Source organism: Phaenicophaeus curvirostris, chromosome 2 (assembly GCF_032191515.1).
Source record: "Phaenicophaeus curvirostris isolate KB17595 chromosome 2, BPBGC_Pcur_1.0, whole genome shotgun sequence".
Taxonomy (NCBI): domain Eukaryota; kingdom Metazoa; phylum Chordata; class Aves; order Cuculiformes; family Cuculidae; genus Phaenicophaeus; species Phaenicophaeus curvirostris.
This window is the reverse complement of record NC_091393.1, coordinates 24235941-24256338: the sequence shown is the minus strand read 5'-3', so window position 1 is coordinate 24256338 and position 20398 is coordinate 24235941. Positions and strand designations below refer to the sequence as shown.

Below are 20398 nucleotides of genomic sequence, written 5' to 3'. Positions count from 1 at the left end.
TATGATAACTTTTGAAGCAAGTGATGCTTTTGATGTCTTAAACAGGCAGGTACTGATATCTTGAGGTATATCCAATGCAGAGTATGCAATCAAGTTGATATATTTCTATAAATATGGAAATCACCACTAAGAAGGAGACTAAACAGTCCCAAGGTGCTCCTTATAACTATAGAAATATTCTTGAAGGGAGACAGTTCTCTCCATTAATTTTCTGTGTCAACCCATATCTGTGTTCCAATATAAAAAATGATATTTTTTTAAACAAAATCCTAGCGGAATTATTTAAAACTGTCCAAATTTCCTTTAACACTTACAATCAGTAAAGCTGAAAAGCAAGTATATAATAAACCAGCGTTCAATGCCTACCTCATTAAGCTTATTGGGTACTGTATTATGTTTGTTTATAGAAACCAGCGTGCAAAGACAGGACCACTAAATTAAATATGCTTTATTGTTCAAACACACAATTATACCTTAACCTATCACACCAACATTAAAACTTATAAACTTACCGACTCATAAATTGGTGTCAATCACTGATCAGGAAAAGGAGATGGAGCATGATGCTCGGATGGTCAGAGTCAATAGGTGCTGCACTTTCTTGGGCATTCCCTTGGTAACAAGGCATGAGTGTATTCCTTCTCGACCTGACCAGTCCAGCCTAGCTCCTTTTATCCTCCTCTTGAGGACTGCAAAAATGGTTAGCAGCATCACCTGCCCCTTGTGTAGCCAGCATGTGAGCAGGCTGAGTGCCAACTTGTTATTTGCCCCACACTAACAGTGATTTTGACACCAGGTCCTGTTCTTATAACACCTTTCCTGGCTACTCATGCTCCTTGGGCTCTGCTTCAATCTTGTAAACGCCAGACAGTTCCAACTGCTTGTCTGCATTTTTTATCCAATTCCCTGCCTCTTATCTGCTTAGTTAAGTACAGTCACATACTTTCTCACTGCCAGCTGGCTAAGAATTGTTGCTTAAGCTAATTCACTAGATCTGAGTGTACAATACTTTAACTCTTTGCTGAGAGAGCTGGGGGTGTTTAGCCTGGAGAAGAGGAGGCTGAGGGGAGACCTCATTGCTCTCTACAACTACCTGAAAGGAGGTTGTAGAGAGGAGGGTGCTGGCCTCTTCTCCCAAGTGACAGGGGACAGGACAAGAGGGAATGGCCTCAAGCTCCGCCAGGGGAGGTTCAGGCTGAACATTAGGAAAAAATTTTTCACAGAAAGGGTCATTGGGCACTGGCAGAGGCTGCCCAGGGAGGTGGTTGAGTCACCTTCCCTGGAGGTGTTTAAGGGACGGGTGGACGAGGTGCTGAGGGGCATGGTTTAGTGTTTGATAGGAATGGTTGGACACGATGATCCGGTGGGTCTCTTACAATCTGGTGATTCTATGATTCTATGATATATATAATTTGTGTGTATATATATATGTAATTTGTCTATTTATGTATCATGTCCAACGATGGGCCATTATTTATTAACTCTGACATATGCCACCGCGTGGTCTGTTGTTGGGACACAACGATATTCAACTCTAAACTTATCTAACAGAAAATTCAAGTGTACAATACTTTAATGACTTACATGTATATCATTTATCTATAACATGTCATGTCCAACAATGGACCATTATTTATTATCTCTGATACAAGTGGGTATGCAATGCACCTAATGAAGTCCCCAGGAGACCCTTTGGGACTGCATTTGTTGCCTGTTTTGGCCTGTAAGCACAGCTCTAGGTGTTGCCAAGACTTCATTCTCTAAGACACATGGATCGACTAACCAAGCTCCCTAGCAGCATGCTAACAGACATGGGCACGCTGTTTCGTTCTTGAATTTCAGCTGCAATGTGCAGACATGCACATAATACCTCCTCTAATTCCATTCTGTCAGGAGGAGACCTGCAAATCTTACGCATGACACCTACCCTTCAACACTGAAACTGCCTCACAATCCCTGTCACATCAGTTTTCTCTCCAAGCTCTCCAAGGAAATAGAATTTCTTAAAGCCTGAACAAAATTCTTGAAACATCAACTGGGACTACTGAGCATACTAATACGATTAAGCAAACTCTTACTCTCTCTTTATGTATTACTGAGGAATAGGTTTTGATATTTTTGAAATAGTTTTTGATGCAGAATCCAGGCTAACTTCAGTCAAACTAACTCTGAACCTGTAGGTGGTAAAAACATGTTGAAGCATAGCTATATGGTTTTGACAACATTATGCTGCTTGTACATATCCAGAACTGAGATTTTCATAAGTACTTGAAATTATTATATTATTTTTGTTTATTTTATTATTTATTTTATTTTTATATGTTGTATTTTTTGATTTTTATATTATTTTGAAATTATTATCTCTTATTTTCGTGTCTTGAGAAAGATAAAATGAACAGCACTTTAAGCGAATATAACAAAGATTTTCATAACAGCTCTTATGCAGTACTCAGTTAAGTAACTGTCACTACAGAACAAATCTCCAAATATATTTTTCTATTCTTTTTCAGAAAAAAAATCTCTATTTTATATTTTAACTGTAATTGGGTGGGGCAAAAATTAAGTATAAAATAAACATGAAGTCTGTAATTAAGTATACAATTATAAAATATTTAATTTTATTTTTAATATTTTTTCCAGATAACTGGATATTTCTGCACCAGAACTGCAAGGCCTTATTTCTGTGTTATTATAATGTCTGAATATAAACCCAAAATTTTTGGAATTATGCTATTGTGTAACAAATGCATTGATTTTATTTTCACCGTTTTTTTTAATTAAAAATTTAGTTAGCAATTCTGTGTGAATTTCCTGTGCCCAATTCAAATGTTATCCACTGGCATGTTTTCACTTTAATCTCAGGGAAATCTGGCTTTTATCACAGATCAGATATGTGCTTCCTCTGGTCCACAGCAGTTTAACAGCTTACACCTAACTCAGTACAAAATAAAGATGCATATCTTGTTTTGCTCAAAACTGAATATAATAGTCACTGTGTTTAGAAAACGAGTTCTAAGGTTTTGTCCCTGCTCGTTTGAATCAGGCAAAACACTGAGTAGATTTAATAGATATTTCTAGCAGATAATTAAGTGGCTACGAACTGACCAGCTGCTCACAGAGAAGCCCTGTTTGTGCACGTGGGTATAGTGGCCAGCTGGGGCTGCAAGGACTGCAAGATGATCATAGAATCATAGTCCATGGGGCCAGGTAGGAATAACTGGAGACAACTGACATGATTGAAGTCATTCTACTATCAGAAGTCCCTATTGGCTGGAAAAAGGTTAAGAGGACACCTGTATTTAAAGAAATACTTTAAGACATAAGAAGAATTCAAGATAATGTGAACCAGCACAGAATCAGCAGGCATATTTACCTTGGTAAACAAAGTGGAATCCCCTGGCTGACGCCCCACTCTTAGCACTGAATCGCAGAAGAATTTGATTAGATGTAGCCAAAGGCAATGTTTCTCCTACAAAAAAAAATTAAAAAAAAAAGCAAACTAAAACAACAGTTATGACTCTTCAATATGTAATCAAATATTCAGTTAAAATGCACAGTTTTGATTTCCTCCATAGTTAAAGAAAACATAAATAACAGGGTATAAGATTAAATTTGCCATTGGTGATTTGAAATCTCGTCAGAATAAAAAGACTTCATAATTCAACAACATTAGCTTTCTGACATTACTGCAGCTGTTGGAACAAGAGCTCCAATAAACAACTGGTTTCGGAAACCCTACTACTATCCGGGACATAAACCATTGTAAGAATTTTTGGTTAATTTTTTTCTGTCACTGAAACCTTTATCTTGTCTTGTAAAGCATATTAAACAATTAAAAGTATTTGAAAAATAACACAGGAGATCTTTGTGTGATGTTTAACATTTCAAAAAAAAAGAGAAAATTGATCCATGATTGATTTTATGTAATTGCTTCAAAAAAAAATGTATTCACACATGAACTATATCACACTATTAACTTTCTAATAGCATTTAAAATTTATATATTGACTAGAAAATAAATAAAGATGTTTAGTGTCCTATCATTTCCTTTCCTGAGATATTTTATCTACAGTCATGATAAAAGTTCAGTAATGAGTTGCTACAGACAGTGCTTTTACACTGCAAGGACGCCAATTCCTATGACAAGTGTTTTTATTCTCATTGGATTATATCAATGCATATTTTAGGAAATTCTACTGAAATGAATGATAATGTATTAGTTAAAACATCTTAGATAACTAGGTAAACAGGATTTATAATTCTTTCACTTAGATTATTTTTATATTACTGTCGGTAGCGATTCCACGTAATAGGATCTTATCTTCAACCAATGTAAATCAAATATGTAACAAGTAGTAAGTAAAAATCACAAGTTTAAACTCTCTCCAGTTATTTTCAAATGCCTCCTGTGAAAACAGACATTAGATTCAACTTCACATATGTTTGATGCAATAAATTGCTTAGATGAGTTGTCTTTTAAATTTAAACAAATTTTTAATCAAATTTTATGACACAAATAGCTAGGATTGCCAGAGCAAAATGATGAGCTGAATTTTTCAAATAATACAATGTTTTTTATAAATCGAACAAATGTGTTAAATTCTTTTAACATAAGTATTTCTCTGACTATTCAAAGCGAAAACCAAGAAGCCATGAAAAGCCCTGGATTGCAAAAAACTTAAACCCACATATAAACTCTCCTAAATATTGGAAGCATATGACAAAACACATTATAGCTGCAGGGATATATTTATATTATATCTACTTGAGATGAACACAGTAATTACGTATGCATACCTTGGAAATTCTGGTCATACTGAAATCCATATAAGTTTAATTACAATTTCACAGGGTCAGTGTTTTGCTATGGTTATCTGGACTCAACAACTGGCCTGCTTTTAGTCTGAGTGCATGTTTGCATACAGTTAATTACACTGTGTGAACACAAGTAATTTGTGTTTAAATTAGACATTCAGAACATGTAGATGTGTAATTCACAGAGTTTAGGGGCAGAGAAAACATTTATACCACCCGATCTGCCCCTTTACATAAAGATATGAGCATTTCATTTATTTCTGCACTCGTCCCAGAGATCAGTTCTTGCCTAAACCATATGTTCCATATGAATGTCTTGATTTAAAGATTTACAAGGGTCTTCCATTACCATTGCCATCCTGTTCCAATTACTTAATTATTTTGTTCCAAATTATATTCACAATGTGGTCCTGATTTACTTTTTACACACTGAGCTCTGTAAGAAATGTGTATTTCTTTTCTTTCTTACTTACCTGAGTGGGATCCAGACAGTGAACTAAGAAGTCTTGCCTGAGAGTTTTCACCATCAAATAATTCTGCCACATCATTCAAAGCTGTCTGAAAATAGGCAAATTGTCCAAACACAACTAGAGAGGAAAAAAAAAAAAAAAAAGAGGGAAGATAAAACAAGAACCTAGTCTTTAAAAACAAGTTTAATGAGATATTTTTGTTTGTCTTAGTTACCAGTGGATTTCTGCATGAATTCTTTCCAAGTTAATTTGTTGTCTACCATCATAAAATAGCTGCATGAAACATAAGAAATAGGAATCTGATGTGGCTTTCCTTATTTCTTTATTTTTAATTTTAAAAAAAGATAGTTAAATCACTCTTCCCCCAAAAGTGTGTTCCCCAAACAATTTGTGTTCCTTATTGCCCTGGTATCTATGAAAATCAGGAAATAGGATATCCAAAATGGAATGTTTTTTACCAGTATTTCATTACCAGCCCTGTTAGGGAATGTCTATCATGACACATGATTAGTTGCTGAGGGAGATGTTTTAAACTGGCTGGGCTTGCAACTTTTGTATTAGTACTTATTTTATCAAAAAGAACATAAAAAATGATCAAATATTAAAAATATAAATATGTGATCCATTTTGATATACTGAGACACTTAATTTGCACTTCAGCTGTACGTATGGGAATGTGTATTAACAAACTGTGATTATGCAACATGTACCCTTGGTAAATATCAAATTGGTCACTGATTTTAAATATAGCAGTAGAGATATGAAGCATCAAACAGTAAAATCAAGTAAATGAAAATATTACTTCAACATTGTAGCCACACATTGTCCTTGAAGGAATCTGTTTTAAAATTACACCTATTCCAGATTCTACATACAAACAACCCTACATACAAGCACCCTTTCTGTACAGATGGTATTTTCCAACTTTCTTGTAAATTCTTATTTATTTATTTATTTATTTGTTTATTTATTTATTTAAAATATTGTGTAGTCCAACCTCCTATTTTTTAAGGGTAATGTAATTACTTTAAAGAACTTCACAACTACTGATATGGGCATAGAGATATTTTGCATGTTCTTGACTGGAAATTCTAATGAAAAATATTGTGTAATAGAGCCTTTAATTGGGCAAATATGTCTCTCTGTAAAGGTCCAAAAGCATTTAATTGTAAATACTGTCTTGGAGATCTAATCACTGAATGGTTTGATGGATCCTTTCTATAAGTTGCAGCCACCTTCTTATTCTACTGATTGTTTTCTTGTATTCTGTACAATCCTAACAGGAAAAAGAGAAGCCAAAACCATAATAAAAAATACAGAATAATTTTCAACTTTCCTGTAGTACAAATCTCAAGGATTTTTGTTACTCTCATCTCTAGAACTTTGATGAATAACTTCTTTTTTTAGAAATGCTACTGAAACATAAGAACAAACTGTCTAAAATACAATGAAAAGGAAATTAAAGATTTTCTTACTGCGAAAAGATAAACAAAAATTGCAAACAAACTCAAAGAATAGAAATCATGGGTTCAGTATTAGAACTATAATTAATAAGTATAATTAACTTTTCCCAAGCTCTCAACCTGTAAATATCTAACTGCTTCTGTGACCAGCTCCCCAAATTCCTGGGTGAAAAAACCTGATGAGCTTTTACAGGTTTCATTGCATTTAGAATGTGCCAAACACACTAATTTGCTGTGCATTCAGTCATTTGATAAGCAAGTACTAGACTAGATCTTATTGCTATTTATCTGGACTTGAATTTGGGAATCCTGCTTTGCAGAGAAACATGCCCTGCATACAACTGACAGGTTTTAAAGATTTTGCACAAGTATTGAAATAATCAATTTTGTTATTTTTCACCAACATTTCTAATATTTTTATGTAAAATTGCTTTCCTTCCCTCCCCCATGCTTGTTAAATGTGATTCAACTCATCTTGCACATGATAAAATATGAAAATCACAAAATCAAAAGAACACATGATGTTTGGGTTTTGACAATTGACTTTACTTTGCAGGAAGTTTGAATGACTGATTAAGTTAAAATGATGAATGATGTAATCAATGAAAGCATTCAGGATATGCCTGGACAGCAGACACAGATAGCTTAGCCGAAGTCTATTGATTACTCTAGGGAGAAGTAAAAGGTCAAAATCCTAGAATCATTTTATGTGTCAACAATACATTTACTTTTTATAAGCACTTTGCAATATATTGAAAATCTAAGGTCAAAAATACATGAAGGACCTTTGAATAGTAGAACAAAGATTAATGACTGATAAATCAGTAGAAGAAATTCTTACCAAATTCTTTAGGTACAGTTATTGAATAATGGCAAGTCTGTCCAGCAGTATAATTATGAGGATAACCTGGTGATAAAACCACTCCCTCTGATCCAGTATACTGCCCTCCACATGGTGCTGGAAACAAACCAGAAAGAAATGTTTTATATTAATTACAGTTCTCTGTGTTAATTTAGTCCGCAAAAGAAAACCTAAAGATCACAAAGCAATGGTTTAGTGCTTTTGCTTTTGTTTCATTTTCGTGTGATGATATACCCAATAGCTCTTTCTCAGGATATAATTTTTATTAAAATTCCTTTAAAATCAGAATGCATGAAAATTTCACTTGACTACAAATATTCATAGTGGACTATAAGTATAAAATTTTTAATTGAAAGAAATTGTAAACAGAATTTAGTTTTATTTTATTTTGAATATATGTCTATGTCTAAGTATTTATCTATGTAAAGTAAAAGCTCAGAAAAAATATGTAACTGCATAAATAAATGCCAAAACACAGTAATCTTTGGTCTCAGAGCAATACACAGATAAGTTAAACATTACCGTGCAAAAAAACCTGTGAATTCTGCTTTTTGAATGTATGTTCGAACTGTCTTAGGTTTCATGACTTCCTAGATGATTACCAAAGAATATGTAGATTATACAAACAAAAAGATCTTCAGATTCATATATACATATATATGTATATAAACCAAAATGAGTAAGAGAAACTCTTAACAGCTACTGAAGTTTGAAGTACTTGGCATTGGTGAGAAGTCCAGAGAAGACAGACAAAGCTGGTGAGGGGGCTGGAGAACAGGCCTTACGAGGAGCGGCTGAGAGAGCTGGGGGTGTTTAGCCTGGAGAAGAGGAGGCTGAGGGGAGACCTCATTGCTCTCTACAACTACCTGAAAGGAGGGTGTAGAGAGGAGGGAGCTGGGCTCTTCTCCCAAGTGACAGGGGACCTGGAAAGGGTCATTGGGCCCTGGCAGAGGCTGCCCAGGGAGATGGTGACCCTGGAGGTGTTTAAAAGACAAGTGGGTGAGGTGCTGAGGGGTATGGTTTAATGACTGATAGAAATGGTTGGACTTGATGATCCAGTGGGCCTTTTCCAATCTAGTGATTCTGTGATTCTGTGACAGTGGAGTCTCAGCCTTTAAGAACAGTCAGGCATTCAATAAGTAGCAGTTGCACCCATATCATGAGAAAAAAATGGACATTAAATACATCTCATGAACAATAAATGTGGCATGCTAAGGGGTGTTGGATTTATTGATTGTAACTGAAAGTAGTACATCACAGGAAGTCTTTGTATCAAGGATTTCTCAGGAAAAGCCAATAGGTACTTTTGGAGAAATAACAAACATAAGGAGTGCCTATTTTTAATTTAATATATCTCCTTGTGTTGGATATTGAATAAACACATTTTGTACGATGACAACACAGTATTGCTCTTCTCAGCTTTTAGAATCATAGAACAACCAGGTTGGAAGAGACCCATCGGATCATCGAGTCCAACCATTCCTATCAAACACTAAACCATGTCCCTCAGCACCTCATCCACCCGTGCCTTAAACACCTCCAGGGAAGGTTAATCAACCACCTCCCTGGGCAGCCTCTGCCAGTGCCCAGTGACCCTTTCCGTGAAAAATTTTTTCCTGATGTCCAGCCTAAACCTCCCCTGGTGGAGATTGAGGCCATTCCCTCTTGTCCTGCCCCCTGTCACTTGGCAGAAGAGGCCAGCACCCTCCTCTCCACAACCTCCTTTCAGGTAGTTGTAGAGAGCAATGAGGTCACCCCTCAGCCTCCTCTTCTCCAGGCTAAACAACCCCAGCTCTCTCAGCCGCTCCTCATAAGACCTGCATAAGAACTATAGTTTTGGGAACTAGAAGAAAGGCCTGGCTTCCTAACAAAATCTGCATTAAAATGTAAGCCTTATAGTAATTACATTGGCTATATTCAGCGAACTTTTTTTGTTGTTTGTTTGGTCAGATGATTTAATCAAGCACTACTCAAAATTATAGATTTTACAAGAATAAAAGATTGTTGTACACCCTTACTTTATCCAAGAAGCCAATAATGGCATTATTTTAAAAATAAACACATTAAATTATTAAAAAAAAAGTATAATATTCACATTATTTTTGGTTTTAAGCAAGGAAAATACCACTGTATAATTTAAACAATTGTTTTCTACTATAAGGAAGAAAGAAAATCACCATTAGTTCACTCTGGGAATCTTACATACAGAAGACTACATTTTAATAACTGCCTGTAAAATAGCTCTGTAGAGAAGGACTTGGAGTCCAGATGGACAACAAGCTCACTGGGCTGTTAACAGCTCCCAGCTCTGCTGCCCCTGCCCACGTGCTGCAGGACTGTGCCTTATGAGTGAAGGCACAACCTGTGCTTTAGTCAACCTTGGCTCCAGGCTCATCTGCCCTTGAAGGACAGACCTGTTCTTTCTGCTCCCTGACAGCAGCTGGGCTTTAAAATCACACTTGAAATATTTCAATAAGTTTAACTTCCTTATACATGCAGCAATTAACACTACCAATCTGTGTCTTCTCTTATCTGCTTTTATGAATTATTCAAAAATTTAGTGCAATGACTGAAGATGAGAAGCTTAATCAGTCACTAGGCTGAATTGGATTGTGTGGCTGAGGTGAAACTCAAATATCACAAGGAACCAGTTCATGCCATGAATTTAAAAGTTTTATATGTCTTTTTCTTCTTGCTTTGAGGATACCAGACAGTAAGCCACAAAGTCTGTCTTCTAATTACTGGATAAAATCCTCAAGTCATGGAATATCACTTGTGCATAATTAAAAACTAATTACAAACTTCTGGATTTGTAAAAAAAATCCCTTTTAAAATGTGTTTTCCTATTTTTAGGTACAATTTTGATATGATCTTTGATAATATCTATGATAACACATAATATGTGCCCTCTGTAAGGAAAACCTGTGAGTGCTTAGGACAAAAAAGATTCAAGAAAAGCTGTGTTGCAGGTTAAGGCTGTAAAATTAATTAGTGTAGTGCTGTGGTAGTCAAACACATCCTAAACAGAGCTCTCAGTTTTGACTATAAGTAATGTTTGATTTTGTGAGAAAAAAAAACATTTTCAAAGGATATATTTTAATAAACTCATTAAGGACCAGAAAATGAGTAATGAAAATAGTATGTTGTTTCATTGTTGTTTCAGGGTGTATCTACTGGAAGTTCCCAACTCTTACCAAGGTAAATGTGAAATCTGTTTTAATCATGTCTGACTGTAAAATGCTACCTTTGAAAAAAACATGAAAATGACATCACAAGGAAATAAAGTTGAATGAAGTAATGTCATATGGGTAATTTACTTAAAGAACTAAGTCCATAATTTTCAGAGATTCTTAGGATTTACTGTACAGTAAATATATTTCATTTTAGGCACTTTTCTGTATTCCATGCTTCACAATTAGTGATTTTTTTTTCATAAAATACTCTAAAGAAGTTCAAAAAGTGATAATTAACTATTAGTATAAATAAAGTAAAATAAACTCATAATTGCACTAAAATTGCATCACAAGCGTTTCATATTTTTCAGTTTAATTGATTAAAGCTGTATATTATGAAAGAGCTTTATGTGACAATAAAAGAGATCCTGGTTTTGCTTCTGGCCTCCTAGACAACTCATATCCTTAAAATTCTGTATCAATATTTTTTCTATAATGGATCTGTATTTGATATCTACATTTAAATGTAAAATAATATATTTTGTTTGCACTTTATGCTCACATCATTATTTTACTTTGAATTTAGTGTCTCAATTTTACTCAAAACCATGCCCTGTAACAAAATGTAGAAATCTTTACTCTTTTGGATTTCTGGCACAGCTATCATTACAGAGCTACGGTAAAAAAAAACTTCCAGGGATCCAAAGAGGTCTTGTCGTCCCTAGTAATCTGTGGTTCCATTATAATCCACAATTTGAGATATTTGTCCTTCTCATAAATTAAGACTATTTCATAAAACAGTAGTTAAGACTCCACAAAAGAGTATAAGTAGATACTTATTTATTTTTCTAGTGTGGTTTACTCCATAGTAGAGATAGAAGCTTTAAAGTCATTTAAATGATATTTTAAAAACCATTCGTATCTTAACTGAATTCTTAAGTGCATGTGTGCGTTCTAAAACAGAACACACAGTAAACCGTACTAGTAGGTAAACTTAAAGTACTTTCAGAAGCATATTTTCTATTTTAGTTTTACTGAGATCTAATTGTGACAAGACACCAAATCTTTCAGTTATTAATTTCTTCTTTTTTAGGCTCCCAGAATTATTTAGAATAGATATCACGAAAATCTCAATACCGTATTAATTTTCACCTTGGAATAAGAATTGTAATTACTGAGGCAGAAAATTAAAATGATGTCTCAGAGCTATGGCTAACTAATTTATCCTCTATCCCTTGTTTCAGCATTTGTGTTGTATAAATATGGAACAATTTTAACGTATCAAAAGAAAGTTACATGTATTAGTTAATGTGAATAAAATAATATAATGACTTATGTCAAACAAATAGTTTCCTGCAAAATTTTATATTTTAGTCATCTGTTGGATGTTAAAAATCAATTTTGTGTGAAGTATTGATATACATTTTGTTAAAATACAGGTATTTTTATAAGACATCTTGTCTGTCTGTTCTAGACTTTTATTTCTGAATGAAAAAATGGAAGACATAGATAAAAACATCTACATAAACTACATATCCATATATGTGTATATATATACCTTTACATTCTACTTCAAAAAAATAAGAAAATTAATGTTTATATTTAAATTTGAATTTTGTGTCGAGGACACAAATAGCTCAAAATATATGATGGGAAGTATACTGTTTTGCTAGGTGGAATCACAGATAATTTTTCTTTTTCTACAACACTCAGTGTTTCATAACAACTTCTTAAACAACAGAAGATGTAATTGTTCAAGTTATTGAAATATCACAGCAAAGGATGCATTCTGCACTCTTTATAAGTAAAACAATTCAATCTGCTGTTCTGTGTGCTCTAAGCATTCACAATACGGAGGGAAAAACCACTATTTTTCTTTAAAATACTTAAACCCCCACAAAATTACTGAATCAGCAACCCTAAGGGAAAAAAAAAAAAAAAAAAGTAGCAGCAAATAAGTACTACGGATAATCAGCAACCTACACTACATCAGTGTTACGTGACTTTTTTTCTTTAGGAATATAGACTAAGAATTAGGCTGTGGCTCCACTGGACATTAAAACAACTTGACTGGCCACAACAAATACCTGTACTAGAACTACTACTCTTATTTTCAGAAATATACCAGGAACAGCCTCTGTCCCATGCTTATTCCTACACTGTGACTAAGAAATTTTAAGTAGTTCTAAGTCTCTGCCCATGGCAGAGGTGTTGGAATTAAGAAGATCTTTAAGGTCCCTTCCAACTGTTTTATATTGATTCTTATACAGATCTCAAAACCTTCCACTAAAATTGACATGAGGGGGAAATCTGGAACCTTACGTGTTGTATTTAAGTATTATGAACAAAATAATATATGTTGATTTAGGAATATAAAGATGTTTCAAAATAGTTAAAGCAATACACTAATGATTAAGCTGTAGTCCAAAACTCATATCACTATAGTTTTTTACTTCTGAGTTTTTTTTAATGCAAGCTTTGTGTTTAGAAATAGTATAAATAGTCGCAGGGAGTGATTAACTCTGAATTCACTGAGAGAACAAGGAAATTGAAAAGAAAACACCACGTACCATTACAAGACGGCAATGCTCTGTCCCATGCTGGCTTTCCATCTCCACCAATCACACACGTTATAGTTGAAGGATCGATAATCTTATATCCAGAATCACACTGGTAAGTAATAGTCGAACCAAGCTTAAAGTCTGTTCCAATTCTTGTCCCATTCATGATGTTTCCAGGATCAAAACAAGCTTCCCGTGGCTTTTCTGTTAAAATGAATTAAAGTAACTCTACATACACTGTCAATTAAAATAAAATAAAGTAAAATTTAATAATTATCAGTGTTTTTCCTCCCATCAGTTTACACTTTTCATTTTATTAAGGTTTTTTTTGTTTCTACATGTTTGCTAGAAGACCATGGATATTGCTCTGGATATTGTATCTGGCCAAGGAAATTATATTGAGAGGATTTGACCAACAGATTTTCTTCCTACCTCTTGTTAGTAAAACTCTAAAAGTTGATTGACTTCAATGGAGTTTAGTAGTGTGGAAGAAAATCTACCATTTCTAGTATTCACCGCCTCATACTATTATGTTTTTTAATCAGGTATCACGATCAGTACTCAGTAAGTTCTGTTTAGAAAGCTGCCATACTATGGAATAATTTAAACATTTAAAATGCATTCTTTACTTGTAAGAAAAACTAGGAATTACAGGAGCTTGAAGGCTGACAAAATAAAAATAACTTTTATTTTCTGGCATGAGCTAGTAGGTATGAAATCTTTAAGTCAAACTGGGTATAGACATTAGTGTTAACAGGTCTAGGTTTTGATTCATCTTCTTTTGAAGTTAAAATACAGATAAAGGAACAGGATAAATAATTCACATTATAAATTATTTTCAGGAATATGATAGAGATGATCTTCAAAGAGGAAGGATTTAGAGACAAAACATTCTTTATCACTAAATAAATGAAACCAACATATTTGTATTACTGGACTTTTCTACAAAAGGCTGAGACCAAACTCAGCCCCTGTAAAATCTATGAACCTATAAAAACCTATGAAAAAAAAGAACTATGAAAATATTGTGTAATATTACTCCTATAAATAATATTTTCCCAAATGTGTAAACTCTTTAGGAGGGAAAGATTCACCTAATATAAATAAAGATCATTGTAGGAGGCAAGGAATTTTTATTAAAAATACCAGAGACAAACTAATAATCAAGGGTTACAGCATGCCTCCTTTCCTTATTAAATCTTAATAAAATATGTATTTTAATGAAATACTCAAGGAATATTATCAGAAAGCAAAAGTAGATATCCATATTTCAAAATGTAATTAATTTTATATAAAATATTGACTCTTGTACATAATAAAATATTGAATTATTAAGCACAAATGTACTGCCCTTTGAATATAATAACTTTTTAAAATACACTTGTCTGCTCTTGTATGTTATATTTTTTTTTCTTACTTTCTTATTATTTCATTTAACATTCAGTTTAAAATTCAGTTGCACAGAGGAACACATACCAGACTATGCTGAGAACAGAACCTACACACACAGAGTGAAAATATGTATGCACATTTTCAACAGATATCTTTATCTTTTTAGTTCCTTCAGCTCAACTTGTCATTTCCTTTCCTTGCAGGCCAACAAGACTTCCTGGAACAAATATATTCCCATTTTATTTATATTTTGTTTCAGGTTTAGGTAGGAAAAAAGAGACTAAGATTTCATCTATGGCAATATGACAATCATGTTGGGAAGAAAGGTCTTGCCAGCGTGAAGACTAATGCATTATTCTGAATGAAAGATGAATCATAGAATCACCAGGTTGGAAGAGACCCACTGGATCATCGAGTCCAACCATTCCCACCAATCTCTAAACCATGCCCCTCAGCACCTCATCCACCCGCACCTTAAACACCTCCAGGGAAGGCAAGTCAACCACCTCCCTGGGCAGATCGTTCCATTACCTAATGAAGACTAAATATAAAAATTATTTAGTAGTTGTTTTTAAAGTCTGTCTCCTTTATTAGCATGTTATTTCTACATTCTTTAGATACATTTGTTCCATCATTTTTGATACATATATTAATGTAGTTTGCTTACACCACGAAGAATAACAAGCTGAGACAGCACCTCTGCTGATGAAAACCAGTGTAATAATTCTCAGCAGAGGTGACAATCAAGCCAGAGGCAGCATCTGCGACGACAGAAGAAAAGAAACTAACATTGAAAGTGAGTGTGTGTCTTTAATAAACAGTCGATGTAAACCATTCTCAGACTAGTAGCAGGTATCTCCCTAAAAATAAAAATACAAATATTGTTCTGCAGTAGTTATTCAAAACTGCATGTGTGGATTGAGCACCAAAGTGGAAAGGAAAATATATCAGTATGTATCAGTAAGGAAGCAGCAGCAGTCATGCATTCTGACTGGGAAAAGTAATTCAATTTTTCTACAACTCTTTTCCAAAAGCTACTTTTGATGAGCATCTTCTAGCTCTACTTTTATTTCTGGAAGATGAAAATATGCACGAATATGTGAAATAACGTGAAAGACATTTCATGAAAGGGGATTTCTGTGTTCCTCCACACATTTACAGAAAACAGTTTATAAACCCAACATCTACACAAAGAGGTAATTGGCAGTTCAGTATGAGTACATCCAGAAGTAAACAGAATTGAATCTCAATAAAAAAAAAGAATAACATTTCTTTCTCTTTATGTTTCTATAGATTATAGCGAGAACAGTACCTTTATAGTCAATGGCAAATCCTGACATTCCAACAGACGCATCACTTCGAAAAGCCAGAAACAGACTATTACCACTGCTCTCTATTCTTTCCGGAGCCTGTGAGCCTTGAAAACTGCCAATTAGAGGACTGTTGGAATCTTCTCCTTCATAAATATGTAGAAAATCATAACTGGGTTCCATATTGAAACTGAAAATAAAGGAAAAAGAGAATTACCTCTTCATTTCTTTTTCATGAGTTGAACATTACTGTGACTGTGGCTGCCAATCTTCTGCCTAACATATTTTCTTCTCCAGAAATAAAAACCTTTTAAAATAGGATTCACAGTGAATATTTACTGACTTTCAATGGAGTTATCTTTAGCATTTATTTGAACACCTTCAGCTTTCCAAAAGATCTACTATCAGGCCATCATGCAGGCTCAGTTTGTAGTTGATTACAAAGAAGTATAATCTCCCATCTATCTTACATACCTTTCCCAAGATGGAATGAATCACCTCCTGCAGAAAGGCTGCCTCTTACAAGTGACCATAGGAATGATCTGGACAACTAGCTTAAATTAAAAGTCCAGCTATCAGTTGACTAAACATGATGATGTTAGATTCACCCATTAAGAACATAAATTTCATGTGGAAAGACCACTGTTCTGGAACTTGGCTTTGTTTATATGCAAATTGTATCAGAGAACTATGATAAATTAAAGTGAATTTTCATTCTTATTCTTACTAAACCATGTATGCTATGCCATATTTGACGATGTATTATATTTTATATATATATCTTGGGAGTCTGGGAAGGTACTTGCTGACTGGAAGGTAGCTAATGTTATTCTGTTTTTCAAGAAGGGTGTGAGGGAAGACTCAGAAAACTACAAATGTATTAATCTAACCTCAGTTCCTGGAAAGCTTATAGAGAAGATTATACTGGGTGCTATTAAAATACATTTAAAGAATAATGCTATGGTCAACCCAGGCACCATGGGTTCACTAAAGGAAAGTCCTGTTTAACTAGTTCAATATGCTTCTACGATAAGGTCACATGCCTGGGAGATGAAGGGAAGGTGGTGGATGATGTTTATCTGGGTTTTAGTAAGGTTTTTGATGCTGTCCCTCATTGCATCCTTCTGGAAATGTTGTCAGACTGTGGGATGTGCAGGCACACATTGCGTAGGGTAGAGAGCTGGCTGAAAGGCAGGGCTGAAAATGTTCTAGTGAATGGGGCTACATCTGGCTGGGCTCGAAACTGAGAGCAGGATTCGAAGTGTGGCCTCATCATTGCAGAGCACTGGGGCAAAATCATTTCCCTGGTACTGTTGGCAGCACCAGTTTTGATACAAGCCAAGATGCCATCGGCCTTCTTGGCCACCTGAGGACATTGCATCAGTCAATGACAGAAAATGGATTTTTTTTCATTGCAGTTTTGCTGTGGGATTTGGGGGTTTTGGTTTTGTTTTTCAAAAAAAGGGTGCAACTACACAACAAAATTTTGAATATGCCATCACCACTTCCTAAATGAATCAGAACTGATCACTGTACCACTGAAGTCAACATCATTGCTACCATTCTTGGTTTAAAAATTACACTTAGGACAGAGAGTGAAAAAAAAAAAAAAAAAAGAATTCATTTGCATGAATAGATATAGCAAACAGGATTATTATATAGGTCTAATTAAAAAAGAGATTATAAATTAGGCACATGAATGTGACTATATTCCCAGACTTCAATTTGTGTTAAAAGTTTGTGCAACAAATACAGGTTGATGGAACATTGAGTAAATAAAACTGTTTGGGTTTTTTGTTTTTTTTCTTAAGTTAAAAAAATAAAATTATCTGGATGTCTTTTATAACTTGACTAAGTAGATCTGTTTAATTGGTCTTTTTTTCCTGATCTATGTGTAGTTAGCCTGTATTTGTAAAAAACTTTAAGAACTGGGTTACAGATAGAATTTCCACCACAGCTGAAGTCTCTATTGTAAGGTACAACAACGTAAATCAAACATATCTATTAATTGACATTGTTTTTCAAAGACTTCTATTTGATAGGTCATGGAAAGTTTTGTTGCTCAGGAATATATTCAATATCAAAAGTGCCATGTAACTAAATTAATTATTTTAAGTTATTTGGAAGCAATGATATAGCACATGTTAGATATATGCTCCAGGACTTATCCAGAGAATATAATTAGAAGCTTTAAGAAGTGATAAATGACGCCACTTTTAGATGTGACATTTAAAATCCTTTTAAACAGAGGCATTCATCTAGAAGTGGTACCTTTTGAATATTAAGGCAATGACAAAGTCAGGGTTTACTTTTATTCTCCAGTCACATTCTTTCCCTGGAGGATAAGGCTGTGGATAGTTAGGTGATAAAATAACTCCTGCTGGGCCTGTCAGGTCTCCTCCACATGCAGCTGTCACAAAATAAAAAGAAATAGGAATATGTTCACATGTTAAATTCACAAGCACATATTAGCTGCTAAACAGTAGTAAATTGACTTCTACATTTAGAAATAATAATTAAAAGCCCCAGAACTTTCCCACTTCCAACTAGGAAACATTTTCTGTATTTTCTTAAAAGAAGAAAAATACAAAAAACCAACAGGAAATGTTCATTCTAAAAGAATAAAAATATGAATTTCAATAAGGATTCCTATATATCCTTGCTATTAGTTAATCCCATGTCTATTGACACGAAGTATTTTTTAGTTAGGGGAAGTACAGGATTCAGGATGCAGTTTCCTTTGACCATAGATGTAACACAAAATAGCTTGATTCACTCAGTAAAGGTGTTACCTCCATTAAAAATCAAATACATTCATTTAGCTATTATAAACTGAATATTATTTTTAAACAGATAAAGAATCTGGCTTCCAAAGATGATAATCAAAGAGAAATCTAACTAAAACACACAGTAGTCAACACAGGTTACATCTACTTTACCAAGTCTCGCAAAGTCATAGGAACATATTTGTAGTGCAAACACTTGATAATAATGATCTGGAATCTGCATTAAACATTTAAAAGAAGGATTTTTTTCAGGCCATTTCTAGTCTAGTACAGTGGACTGAATGCTCACTAGCGATTGGAGTACATTAGACTTCCAGGGATTGCATAGGATGGATATTTAATGTATAAGAGAATTAATAAAATTTTCACAATAAATACAGTATTGCAGTATATGTAACTAAATTATTACATAGAAGAGATTTTAATGAGACCATTCCAATGAAGAATACTTTTTAACTAAATTACCTCTTCCATTCAATTATTTCTATCAGACACTGCCAATTTTAAAATGGTATGAAGCTTGAAGAACGGAATGGAATGGAATGGAACAGAATGGAATGGAATGAGAAAATTACATCCAAAACTAGTTTTAGTCTTGAAAACGAGGCAGTCAGCAACTATAAGTACGAAATAACTAGGTTCTGCAAAAAGAATCTGTCCAGCATGGGTATCATATGTCCACTAATTGAACAAGAAATCTGATCTGTATTAAACAAAGACTAATGTTTCATCCTATTACCTATGCATGTAGGAGGGTCAGGTTGCCAGAAGAATCGGTTATTCAATTGCACACATGTAATTTTAGCCTGTCCTTGAAGTTGATAGCCAGGATCACACTGAAAGGTGGTGGTGTCTCCAGGCTCTCTGCTGTCTCCGTACCTAGTGCCATTCTGTGGTGTTCCAGGATCATTGCAGGTTGATGCAATAGAAGCTGTAAGGGAATGATGAAATAAAAGCTTTAAGGTGAAGACACTAAACATTCATAATTAAAAGCACAATATTTTTACATGAGCATCCCAACCAGAGGCAATATTATTTATTCATCAGTTAATATAGGAAGGCACTTTGTTTCTTTATTTTTATGAGAATGTGCCCACTGAGAAACATCATGATTATGTTGGCTTCCTGCCAGTTCTCCAAGTATAAAATATGGCCTGAGAGGAAACAAATGCAAGTTTTTTTTCCCCCTTCTTTATTTTTTTTTTTTTGGCCCAGTTAATGAATCAAAAGAGCTAGTAACTCCTTTTCTCATTTAATGTTCTGGTTATCAAAACAAAATTTCTTTATGCACTTTGATGTCTTCCGCGCAATAGGATAAGCATCATAATATAAATAACATTGTTTTATAGTCTTTAATATCATGCAGTATGCAAATGCTGTGTTTACCCAGCTGGCTGAATCAAATAGCAGTTTTATGCAGCACTAAAGTTCCCATTTCAGGGGCAAGCAACAACTTTCTTAGCATACACTCAAAGTGAATCTAAGTAAAATATGTCTCCTATGTTCAGTCTCCTGAGTTTAGGTATGGATGTTACTTTTTTAAAAAAAAAAGATTAAAAAGGCAAT

General features: G+C 34.2%; 1 protein-coding gene across 1 annotated transcript in view; it reads right to left on the bottom strand.

Annotated features, from left to right (window-relative positions):
- Nucleotides 1-20398, bottom strand: part of CSMD1 (CUB and Sushi multiple domains 1) — a 1116699-nt gene that overhangs the window by 173663 nt on the left and 922638 nt on the right. The window contains exons 27-33 of the mRNA XM_069851527.1: nt 19572-19763; nt 18318-18456; nt 16049-16236; nt 13354-13548; nt 7590-7706; nt 5289-5402; nt 3374-3469 (exon numbers count right to left, since the gene is read on the bottom strand). Of these exons, the coding sequence (XP_069707628.1) occupies nt 3374-3469; nt 5289-5402; nt 7590-7706; nt 13354-13548; nt 16049-16236; nt 18318-18456; nt 19572-19763 (1041 nt within the window). The remainder of the gene's footprint in view (nt 1-3373; nt 3470-5288; nt 5403-7589; nt 7707-13353; nt 13549-16048; nt 16237-18317; nt 18457-19571; nt 19764-20398) is intronic.